The sequence below is a fragment of the Carlito syrichta genome, unplaced genomic scaffold (assembly GCF_000164805.1).
Source record: "Carlito syrichta isolate Samal-C Ts95f unplaced genomic scaffold, Tarsius_syrichta-2.0.1 Scaffold121527, whole genome shotgun sequence".
Taxonomy (NCBI): domain Eukaryota; kingdom Metazoa; phylum Chordata; class Mammalia; order Primates; family Tarsiidae; genus Carlito; species Carlito syrichta.
In genome coordinates, this window is record NW_007065623.1 from 28,387 (window position 1) to 40,958 (window position 12,572).

The following is a 12,572-nucleotide window of genomic DNA, read 5'->3' on the forward strand; positions in this document are numbered from 1 at the left end:
CCTGCTCTCTTGATGGTTTCTTTGGCTTTGCAGAAGCTTGTCAGTTTAATGAGGTCCCACTTGTCTATCTTATCTCTTATGGCCTGTGTGTTTTGGATTTTGTTCAGGAATTGGAGGACAGTTCCAATTTCCATAAGGGTGTGTCCTGCATTTTCTAAGGTTCTTATGGTTTGAGGTTTTACATTTAGGTCTCTGATCCATTTAGAGTTAATTTTTGTGTATGGGAATAGATAGGGTTCTTGTTTGAGTCTTCTGCATGTGGTCAGTCAGTTTTCCCAGTACCATTTACTGAATAGTTTCTCCTCTCCCCAGTGGTAGGTGGTGGAGGCTTTGTCAAAGATGACTTGGTTGAGAAATTGAAGTTTTGCTTCTGGAATCTCAATTCTATTCCATTGGTCTATATGCCTGTTCCTGTACCAATACCAAGCTGTTTTGATTATTGTAGTTTTATAGTAAAGTTTTAAGTCTGGTAGTGTGATAACTCCTGCTTTTTTTTTTTTTTTTTTTTTTTGCTGAGGATTGTTCTGGCTATTCTTGGTCATTTGTGTTTCCATATGAATTCCTGTATTGTTTTTTCTAGGTCTGAGAAGAATGTTGCTGGTAACTTGATGGGTATTGCATTAAATCTGTAGATTGCCTTAAGTAAAATGGACATCTTAACAATGTTGATTCTTCCAATCCATGAACATGGAATATTTTTCCACTTGTTTGTGTTATCTTTGATTTCTTTGAGCAGTGTTTTGCAGTTTCATTGTAAAGATCTTTTGCATTTCTGGTTAGGAAGATGCCAAGGTATTTCATTTTTTGTGGCAATTGTGAATGGAATTGTGCTTTTCATTCGGGTTTCTGTTTGTTGATTATTGATGTAAAGAAATGCGATTGTCTTTTGCACATTTATTTTATACCCTGAGACTTTGCCAAAGTCCTTTATCAGTGTAAGGAGGTCTTTGACAGATTCTCTTGGGTTTTCAAGGTACACAATCATGTCATCTGCAAAGAGAGATAACTTGACTTCCTCTTTTCCTGTTTGGATACCCCTGATTGCCTTCTCTTCTCTGATTGCTGTAGCCTGGACTTCCAATACTGTATTGAACAGGAGGGGTGAGAGTGGGCATCCTTGTCTTATTCCAGTTTCCAGGGGAAATAGTTCCAATTTTTGTCCATTTAGGAGTATGCTGGCTGTGGGTTTCTCATAGATGGCTTTTACTATTTTGAGGTATGTTCCATGTGTGCCTAGATGTTTGAGGGTTTTTATCAAGAAGGGTGCTGGACTTTATCAAAAGCTTTTTCTGCATCTAATGATATAATCATGTGGCTTTTGTTTTGACATCTGTTGATGTATTTAATTACATTTATGGTTTTACAAATGTTGAACCAGCCTTGCGTCCCAGGGATGAAGCCTACTTGGTCATGATGGATGATTTTTGAAATGTGTAGCGACACAACAAGAGAGCTAACAAGGTGCTGGAAGGGGCTGTGGACAGAGTCCAGAGATCCCATCTCTGTGAATGCAGATCAACTACTCAGGGCTGGATTATGGTCCACAGGAAATATACTGAGAGCACAAACTTCAGAGGAACTTGATGAGTGGTGAGTTCCAGCGCCCCACCCCCTACCCTGATCCAGTTGGGACAAAAGGTGTGGCCAGAAAAGGATGAGGAAGAATTCCAAAGAGATCAGTGGTGAATCTGGGCTGACACAAGCCCCCTCCTCCCCAACAATCCTCTGAACGTCAGACCCACATAGCTGGGCCATGACTGAGAGGGACAAACCCAACTGGAGCCTGGACATCAGTCACAGTAGGAGAACCCCATTCTGGGATAGGCCTGGCTTGGGCAACCTCATGAGAATACATACCTGGGGAAGAGACTATCCTGTATATCCCCAACAGAGATCTCCCTAACCATATGAGAGTGGGAGGGGAGGAGAGGACTGCAGCCCCACCCATCTCCACTGCCCCTTCTCCTTCCCTGCTTGGTTCCCTGAGAGAGTGAATGAGGTGGCTGTGCAGGAGAGATCTGATTAGAGGAACAATTACAGAACCTGCCACAAGAGGACAGGTTATTATTATTTTTTTTGGCTTTGTTTTTGTTTTTGATCTTTTTTTTAAATTTTATTTTATTTTGTTTTTGAGTTGGAGCCTCACTCTGTCATCCAGACTGGAGTGCAGTGGCCGCTCCCAGCCACCGCAGCCTCGACCTGCTGGGCTCCAGCGATTCTTCCACCTCAGCCTTCCAAGTAAGTGGAATTACAGGCGTGCTACCACAGCCAGCTAATTTTTGATTCATTGTAGGGATGAGGTCTCGCCAAGTTGCCCAGGTGGGTCTCGAACCCGCAGGCTCAGGCAGTCCACTCACCTCAGCCTCCCAAGGCGCGGGATTACAGGCTGAGCCACTGAGCCTGGCTTTTAATTTTCAATTATTTTTTAATTTTAAAAATTTTCTGTTATTTCATCTATTTTAAAAATATTTTCCTTTGTGCATTAATGTGTATGTGAAGCTTTGACCTGCATTCCCTCCCCCAATTTTTTTCTTTATTTCTTTCTCTGTTTCTTTCTGTTTTAATTTCTACACTCTTTAATTTCTACATAAATCAGGCTTTGGAATGTTTTTCCACTTAAGATTTTTCACTCATATATAGTTGAGTATCAATTTGAAAATAAATTTTGATTTGCTTCTTCCCTACTCTGGAGCACTAACATCAAATGTTTGAATCATTTGTTAAATCTGAAGTTCAAGTGGGCTTGAAGGAAAATTTTACCACCACCATAGCCAAAACCAAGGGCTGGCTTTGCTGACTCCTTTGCCACTTGTTGCATTCTATCTATTTCACGCTCCTTAAAGCTCCAGCTTAATGTCCCTCTCAATTCCAACTGGCCATCTGCTGTTGACCTAAGCAGCTGTTGGACGTTCTGTGCTTTGTTCTGCTAGATGAGGCAAGTATCAGTTATCTGGGATACTGTCAAATGCCTTAAGTGCAACACAGGTTTAATATTCTGGTCTTAGGTCATGCCTCATATTTGGACTCTGGGATTACTTGCTTTTGTAAACACTCTTAGGTATTTAAATGAATGTCTTAATTTACTCAGAATCTAGGATAGAGTATTTTCACAAGGACTGGTTTGTCATATCACCTACAGCAGAAATATTCACAGTTTCACAGTATGCATGCAAGAAACAAGATTCTCAGATTCACATCACACAAATAATATATTGCAGAAAAAAAGTGTTTTGTGAGAAATTCTAAATTTGTGATGTGTGAATTCTGTGTTGCTTCTAATATTACGCTATACAATAAAATAACAATTTTAATGATCCTATTTAATTTTTAAAGAGTGAAATAATACCAAAATTGGGTATTGTAATCATTATGCTATTAAAAAAAGATATAGGAATGGTTGTAATTATTGATTTTCTGGTTTCAAAGCAAGCACGTAGAGTCAAAGGTTTGAATTCATGTTCTATTATGCTTCCCACTACCCAGCTTCGTTTGTGAATTTATACATAAGTTTTTTATAAGGGTTGATAGATTTTGCAAGAAGATGGATAATTTGAATTGCTGCCCTTTTGTTATCATTTGCTGATATTATTAAATTATGTCTAGAGAATAAGGACTGTAAGCATTTTATTTTATGGAATATGTAGAGATGTTTTCCAATCTTGTATGTGGCCAATGTTCAAACATTACCTCATAAAAAGTTACTTAAATTCTGTGCACACCTATAGACACATTACACATATATTATGTGATCAGTTATTAAAGTCATAAAATTGTTTATCCAGGTTTTATGTTCTCATTTTTCCAATTTGTTCTTAAACAACTTTCTTAAGGTATAACTGACAAAAATTAAACTGTATATATGAAAACTTGCAAATTGATTAATACAAACATATATAACACATGTGAAAGTATAGTCACAATCACCCGTAACATTTTCTCTGTGCCCCTTCGTAATGCCTTCTTTCTGCCCCTTCTTGGTCCTTTGATCCATCCCCAGGATCTCACTAATCTATTTCCTGTCACTTTAGAATTTGAAATGGATACGATCTGCAGTTCTTATGGCATGACTAGAAGCTTATGTTTTCTTAGATAGTTATAGGCAAAATTATTTATAATCTATTATGTACTTGTCAACAATGTGTATAAAAAGTATGTTTAACAGAAAAAGCATAACCCCATATATTTGAATTATCCCAGAGCATGTCATGTACGCTAAGACAAAGTAGTTGCTCATTTTAAGAGGCATTTTCCGTTATTGGATAATGAAGAGTTTACTGTCCTTCCCCCACATGGATGTTAAGAACACGAACATTCGTTTCTCAGTCCTCATCAGCACCAAAGGACTGATGGTGGCATAGCCATTGCCCACAAGCATCTGCACACAATGACGAACGGGATCACTGCTCCACAACATTCCTGAGGATGAGGACACAATGCAATCCAAAAAGTACATGACCACAGATAAACTCATGAGCAACAGAACGGTGTGGGTGGCCCTTTTTTCTGGGGATGCTTTTGGAGAAAGATGGGTGCTGTGAAGATGCTGGGACTGCCTCTTATGCCTGTACAAGAGAATTACCATGTATCCACTGGACAGAACCATGAGCCCTATCGGGAAGACATCCTGGAAGGTCAGCAGTGTGGTGAATAAGGGCCTGAGGAAGTAGCTCATGCGCCCAAGAGAGCAGGAATTAGTGACAAACAGGAGATGGTCTGAGGTCACATTCGGGGTGGCAACAGTCGAGACTATGTAGCAACCATTAATGGCCATACTGAAGACCCAGAGGGAAAAAAAGCAACACACATTGTGGATTGAGGATTTGTGTTGGAACTTTGACAAACAGGAGCTTCTGGGGCTGAGGGTGATGGCCTGGAGGACACTCAGCAGGCAGGTGGTACAAACGGAGAGACCTCTCATTGACCTGTACAAGTAGATAACTTACACCTGATGTCATTCCAAATTTCCTGAGACTCAAAAATGTCTGTAGCTATAAAACCCACAGTTAATAGCATGACTATGTGGATTAGAGACAAGTGACCAATGGTCAGGTCGGTGATCTTGGGCCTGTGCTTGAGCAGGAATGTGAGAGTGTGAAAGAGAAGAAGGAAGGCATTGGCTAAGATCCCAATGCTGACTTCGGAGAAAAAGGCCTCTCTTATGGCAAGAAAACTGGAGAGTTTGTTATTTCCATTCATCTTTGTAAGGGGAAGCAGCATGTAGAAAATTTCTGAAGAGAAAAGCAAGGAGAATTATCTTTACCACACGTATTGCCACCTGCATCCATCTCAACCAAGTTCATTCATCTCTACTGCCGTCATCAAAATATATGGACTGACCCCAAAATGCCGTTTCCCCCTTCAGCACGGAAGCCCATCTTCACATGCTCCTGGATGTATCACAGCTCTCTCCCTGTCCTCGAACTTCTCTGTCATGACTGGACTGGGTATCTCATTGCTGGACTCCCATAGTACCTCTGCAATACAACTGCCATATTATATACAAAGTATTTCCTTGTTCGGCCTCATTTTTTAGTTTTCAAAGTCAGGAGCAATGTCTTAGTTGCCTTTGTACCTGTAGAAACCTGATAAAAATGTTTGGTTCACAGCAAGAGCTCTATGATTTTGTTCAATTTGGGTGAGGAGAATCGCCTAAGTCTGGAAATAAAATCCTCCCAAGTAAAGGGTGTTCATGGGATAATTTGTGCACAATTATATTATTTTAGTTCCATCTTCATTCTGGTTTACATTTTGCCCGACCAAATATTCAAATCACACAGGATGTTAAGTGTGTGCCAAAGTCAGACATTTTGAATTTACATCTATGATCTGACATTTATTGGTTTTTTTTGTTTGTTTTTTTTTGAGTTAGAGTTTCACTCTGTTGCCCAGACTGGAGTGCGGTGGCCGCTCTTGGCCATTGCAACCGTGACCTGCTGGGCTCCGGCGATTCTTCTGCCTCAGCCTTCCAAGTAGTTGGAACTACAGGTGTGCGCTACCACGCCTGGCTATTTTTTGATTTATTGTAGAGATGAGGTCTCGCCAAGTTGCCCAGGAGAGTCTCGAACCCGCGGGCTCAGGCAATCCACTCACCCCAGCCTCCCAAAGCGCGGGATTAGAAGGCTGAGCCACCGACCCCGGCTAATCTGACATTTATTTATTTATTTATTTATTTATTTGTTTATTTATTTTGAGTTGGAGTCTCACTCTGTCGCCCTGACTGGAGTGCAGTGGCCGCTCCTGGCCACCGCAGCCTCGACCTGCTGGGCTCCGGCGATCCTTCCGCCTCAGCCTTCCAAGTAGCCGGAATTACAGGCATGCGCTACCACGCCCGGCTGATTTTTTGATTTATTGTAGAGATGAGGTCTCGCTGCCCAGGCGGGTCTCGACTCACGGGCTCAGGCAATCCACTCACCCCAGCCTCCCAAAGGCACGGGATTACAGGCTGAGCCACCCAGCCCGGCTTAATCTGACATTTATTAAGTGGGGGACCTGAAATGTCAATTAACACAATGATCGCATTTGTAAAATATGGATGACCATATTACTTACCTCCTAGAGATATGATGTGTGTAAATGCACTAAGCACCAAAGAGTGTCTGGCATATAATGATCTCTTTGGAAAGTTAGCTATTATTTTATTATTATGTAGCTCCTCATATATAGAATTCATATTATAGAATTAATGCAGCTTCTAAAATCATTTTCCAGCTCTGTCCCAGCCTAAAGGCTAAAGAGAAACAAATACCAAAATAGTAGAGTCTTAACAATCTCTATTCATAGGACACTAATGGAATGTATGTATTTTCTTGAATCCCCCAAGATAACTATTCATCCTACATATTTTAGAAACCTATGCCAGAAAAAACTAGACAAAGTCAGCAGAGTCCAGTTGCTGACTATTTCTAGCATCGCTTTCCAAATTTCTTCTCACTCAATTACAAGCATGTGCAATCAAAGTGGCAAGTATAACCACATGTTAAGTAGACTGGGATGATTTCTTTCTACAAATTTCATTAAAAGACAAGTGACCATCTTCATCGTAAAGGTGTTTCTCTGTAGGAGTTTGAGTTCCTTTCTCAAGGAAGAAAGGGTATTTTCTCAGAGTTATGGGGCACAAGTGTAAAATTTATACTAGAGGATTTGGTGATGACTCACTCATGGAATGGTTTCCCATACAATGTAACTATGGTCATTCCTTGATATTTGTAGGAGATTGGGTCCAGGACCTCCCTTAGATACCAAAATCCATGGATGTTCAAGTCTTTGATAAAATGGTGTGGTATTTGCATAAACCCTGTGAACATCCTCCTGTATACTTTAAATTATCTCTAGATTACCTATATACCTATTATAGTATAAATGCTATGGAAACAGTTATTATACTGTATTGTTTAGGGAATGACCATTTTTAAAAGTCTGTACGTGTTTAGTACAGCCACAATTTTTTTTCTGAATATTTTCAGTCCACGGTTGGTTGAATCCAGGATTGTAGAGCCCAGGGATACAGAGGGCCAACTGCATATAGTTTCATTCAAACCTTTATATGGCTATAATATGAAGAGTATAACATTGTAATATGGGCCCAGACATATCCTTACAGATTTACCATCTGAATGTCAAGAGTTTGATGCTAACTTGTTTTCACAGCTACTCGGACCATTAGTTCTAAAACATAAGTCACTAACGGGAGGCTGAAATGATTAGGCACCCTGACCATGGGATTGCACTTAAGAACTCAAACCTCAGTGGGTATGTGGTCTAAAAACTTTGGAAATTTTGATATATAAAATAGAAATTTCACAGTAAGAATTAGAAAAAGCTGATCATTTTCCAAAGAATTGATCAAGTAAAGGAATACAATTTTCTCCATTCACACATTTAGTAAATTAGCTTCCTCCTATGATAAGTCTGGGAGAAAGAACAAAAAGTATGAATCTAATTATCCAGCTGTGTCTGAGTTGCATGGGGCCCATGCTGTCTTTAAGCACATGGCCCTGATTGGGCTTCCTTGTCTTCATGTACTTTCATGACATACACATATTGCCTATACATGTATTTCATGTAAGTTACCAAATAGATCCTGAAGATATGTTAAAGTTATAACATTAAATAGAAAATAATAATATTTAGAGATAGCATTTAAACAAATGAGTTGAAATAAATCAAAATTATAAGCTTATATTCTCATGTTATTTCTCTGAAGTATAGGCTTTAATTCTCTTTTAAAATAATTGAGTCTTGCATATACATAACATTGTAAAACTTGTCAAATAGTATATTTTAATAATCTATAAATTGAGGAAATAAGACTCCACTATTTTCAGCATGACTTGGGGGACTGCAGCCCTACAAACATAAGTGATTAGGCACAGCAGATGTGTGCAAATGCCATAAAGTTACCTCAACATGTAGGATGTCATGGGCCATTACCTAAGACTGGTCAGTCTTCTTTGAAACAGAAGAGACGATCTCCTCTGTCCAGAGGGTTTATACAGGGAATCGGCACAATTTGGTGCATTCACATGTACTCACTTATGCTAGCTTCCATGGAGCTCCAGGAGAGACAACAGAAAGTCAGCATCGAATCATTCAAGTGTCTCTGGATTTTGTGGACTATACACAGGTTTATTCATGAAATACAACTCCCAAATGTCTATATCTTTATAGCTGTTCTGTATCTTTATAGCTATTATAAAGAAAGGCATACAGCTATTTCTGTGCCATATATTATTTTTACAGAAAATACATTGTGGATAATATAAGCATTTCATTTTTTTTTTTTTTTAGTTGGAGTCTCACTCTTGTCACCAAGGCTGGAGTGCAGTGGTACACTCACGGTCACCACAACCTCAACCTGCTGGGCTAAGGCAGTCCTTCCACCTCAGCCTTCTAAGTAGCTGGAGCTACAGATGCACACTACCACGCCCAGCTAGATTTTGTGATTTACTGTGGAGATAAAGTCTCACCAATTTGCCCAGGCTGGTTTCAAACCCCCAGGCTCAGGCAATCCTCTCACCTCAGCCTCCCAAAGTGCTGGGATTACAGGCTGAGCCACCGAGCCCAGCCAGCATTTCATTTAAAAAAACTAAAAGGAAACTTCTTAGCATGTCGTCTTACACCCTTTGAATCATGCTCACCACCTGATATGCACAGCACAGCTTAGGAGACCAGGGGACAGAAAAAACAACTCTCTGCCATCAACAGGATGAGGTGGCCCACACCCCTAAAGACAGTTCTTAGGGGCGGTTGATGCTGAGATGGCACCTGGCTTGCCTGACGTACCAAGCGCAAAAATCCCATCAGACTCACTGGAGAAAACAAACTGCCCTCAGAGTGACTCAGTACTCTTAGTATGATAGCATAAATTACAGGGAAGATAACATGGAAGAAAGTTCTGCGACAGGTCACACTCAGGCCATGTTGTAAAAGAGGAAGAAAGCACTAAGTGGGCAGATTAGGGAAAAAATGCAACTTACATGGACTAAGAAATGCCAAAGAGCTTTATATGTATATGATACATATGAGATTACATACATAAGATGTATTGTTGACTACTATAAAAAATTTTTTTAAAAGAAAGAAATGTCAAAGAGGAATCAGTGAATTCATTTTGAAAAGTCACTACCAGGAGTTCTTTTAACAGGCTAGGGTACCCTCAAAGGGAATGTAACCCCATTAAGATTCCCATTAATACCCAGCTAAAGGAAGCATTCAATTTAGACATTGTGTTGTTTTGTAATTACCCAAATCATGGACAGTCTTGTGATACACAGCACCATCAAGTGCCGCAAGCTAGTGATGGATGCTCAGGTCACCGCACCCGAGCCATCATTCAGGAGAGCAGTGGAGAACTGAAGGGAAGGAGGGAATCCATCAGCACCCTCATGCCAGTTTGGGTGCTTGTACCCGTGGGGGTGGACAGGTTCCATGGAGAAGGACAGAAAGCAGGGCACACCTGTTTCTCACCTGCAGTGTGAGCGTGATCATGCATGCTTCCTAGGATTGAGATGATCTGTAATATTTATGCCCAGGGCTTAGCCAAGTGCCTTAGAAACACGAAAGGGCATATGTCTTGGCTTGCTATCACCATATAGATCACCTTCACTATCTCTGTCACCATTATCATTTACTTTCATTATGCACATACGAGTGTGGGCTAGGACTATGGGCAGATTAGAAAACAAGCTCTACTTTTCAACACAATCCTAGCTGAAAAACTATGAGGAGAACAAGAGAGACAGCTGGCATAGTCGGGAAAGGCAGCATTATCACCAACCAGTGCTAAGTATGCCATGCTAGGAATATTGTGAAGTGTATAAACCCTGGGAGAATAAAGAAGAAAAACTTGCAGAACATTTGGGTAAATGCATGGCAACTATTTTTTAAAAAGTGAGTGAGAATTATCCATTGTTTTGTGTTTTTTCAAACAGAAAGAATTATAAAGTACAGATTAGGGTGCACACTTACAGCTAGGATATTTATAGTCTTGATATCTTGAAGTCAATCGAGAAAAATCAGGAGAAAAGAGTATTAATCTAAAGTGAAAACAAAACAAAACAGAAAACCCCACAGGTACTTCATAACAAACACTAAACTGTCATTACCAGGAAACCCAAACAGTCCTTCAGGAGAACAGGTTTCCCTGATAATTCCAAAAATGAAATAAGAATTACATCTGGATTTTTTGCTAAACAGCTCTGATTTTTTAAAATCATCAGAGTCTTGTATCTCTGTAACAAGAACAGGAGATTAGTTCACAGTTATCTGTTCACAATAACTGCATGAAAAAATACAATTTGGAAAAAAACACACAAAAAATCATAAACCTAGGCAAATAGGTGAAGGACAGATCGGAGTCTTCTTGTTCTAAATTTTCATCTAAACTAAAAAGGTTTGGGTATGTCCATTATCAATGGAAGAGGAAGTGGTATTTTAAATGCATAATACAAGGAGAAAAGATAATGAACATTATTTTCTTTCTCCTCATCAAGTTTCAGGGGATTATATTTTTAGCTCCTTTGTAACCAGTCAAGAGACATGAACATCATCACCCTCTGTTTTCATTTATTTTTGATGTAATTGTTGCCTCACTGTCACTGTCCTCTAATTTGAAATTTTCTAACTGGTAGAGTTCAAGCTTAAGTGCTGACACCATCAATTTGAAATTTGTAAAATAAAAACAGTGACAAGAAAGAACTTTATGAAAAAATACAGGTAGATGTTTTGTAGGAATGTGAAGTTAAACTCTATGTGATTTTGAATAGAGTATCTCATTTTCTTCTTAAAATGAAATTTATTTTTAAATCACAAATTTATTATATATACTAGTAAATCTAATAAAGATGACAGAAACAAAACAGTGTATTTAATGAACATCTCAAGTAAAAAAATACAATCCCTTCTCTGATGAATATGAATTAATAAAATTTTCAACTAAATAATAGGTAAAATAATAATATGTAACTTGAGGACTGATAAACCAAGTATATGAAAGTTATTTTAACAGGGAAATAAAAGAAAAACTATAATTAATTATTTTACATAAAAATGGTCTAGTTTTTATGAGTTACTACATAAAGGACTAAATATATTAAGAAGAAGATATCTCCATTGCTTTATAAGGAAACCATACTCTAAGGTATGAACTATTAAGCTACTGTCTACCCAAGGCTACCAAAACCTCATCACGAGACCCAATTTACATCCTTTCATGACCTGCCTAGGACCCTGGCAGCATACTAATCCCTTATCTGTGGAATAAAAAGGCAACAGATATGTGGGGGGTTCAGCACACTCAAGAAGAACCTGCATAGTTTTAAGGAAAGACTGTCCTTACCTCATCTCTCTGCAGGCCTGCAATTGTAGCATCTGTAGAAAGGAGTCAAGATCCCTCTGGGGAGCACAGAACCGTGGACTTCCCAGTGGAACATGCACTTGCCTCTTAATTTTACTGTATTCTCTCCAGGATAATAACAATCTTGGGAGAGCTGTGCTCAAAACTTTACTCCAAGTTCCTTTGCCACATTCGCAAGAAGGATCATAAGAGTCACAGTCATGTGGACCATACCAAGTTCTCTCCTTTTGATCCCAAGATCAAATTAGTCCAACCCCATTTCGTACTTTGTAATGCCTCTACTCTGGGTGAGAGATTCCTGGTGCCTCCTGTGAGTTCACAGTGGCTCTGAGTGTCCTCCCCATACAATGTGTCATGGGTATTCTCATCCACAAGTCTGTTCTCACCTGAAGCACATGGTTTCCAAGTAGTATTGGTTGTATATGCCAATACCATGTATGATTTCCAAGCTTGTAGTTTCAGGTTTCAAGCTCTGTCTCATGTTAAACTTCATATAAAAAATATTCCTTATAACCATGGGTGAAGGCAGAAAAATCCCTTAATGGCCAATTTATTTTCATTTTCCAGGAATTCCTGAAGTGGCCCCAAATGCAATATAAATATGTAGCACCTGCATAATGACAGCTCCTACACTTTAGGAAATGGTGTACACATCTCAAGTTGCTGGGAACCTTTCATATTCTGTGACTGAGGTTCTGAGAAATCCAGTCCCTGAGTA

The 12,572-nt window shown here is 39.3% G+C and overlaps 1 protein-coding gene across 1 annotated transcript; it reads right to left on the minus strand.

Moving 5' to 3' along the window:
* Positions 1-4,252: 4,252 nt before the first annotated feature.
* LOC103249588 (vomeronasal type-1 receptor 90-like) lies at positions 4,253-5,196 on the minus strand. The gene is given in 2 exon segments (XM_008048219.1): positions 4,253-4,935; positions 4,938-5,196. Coding segments are annotated over 2 exon segments (942 nt in total).
* Between the last annotated feature and the right edge of the window lie 7,376 nt (positions 5,197-12,572).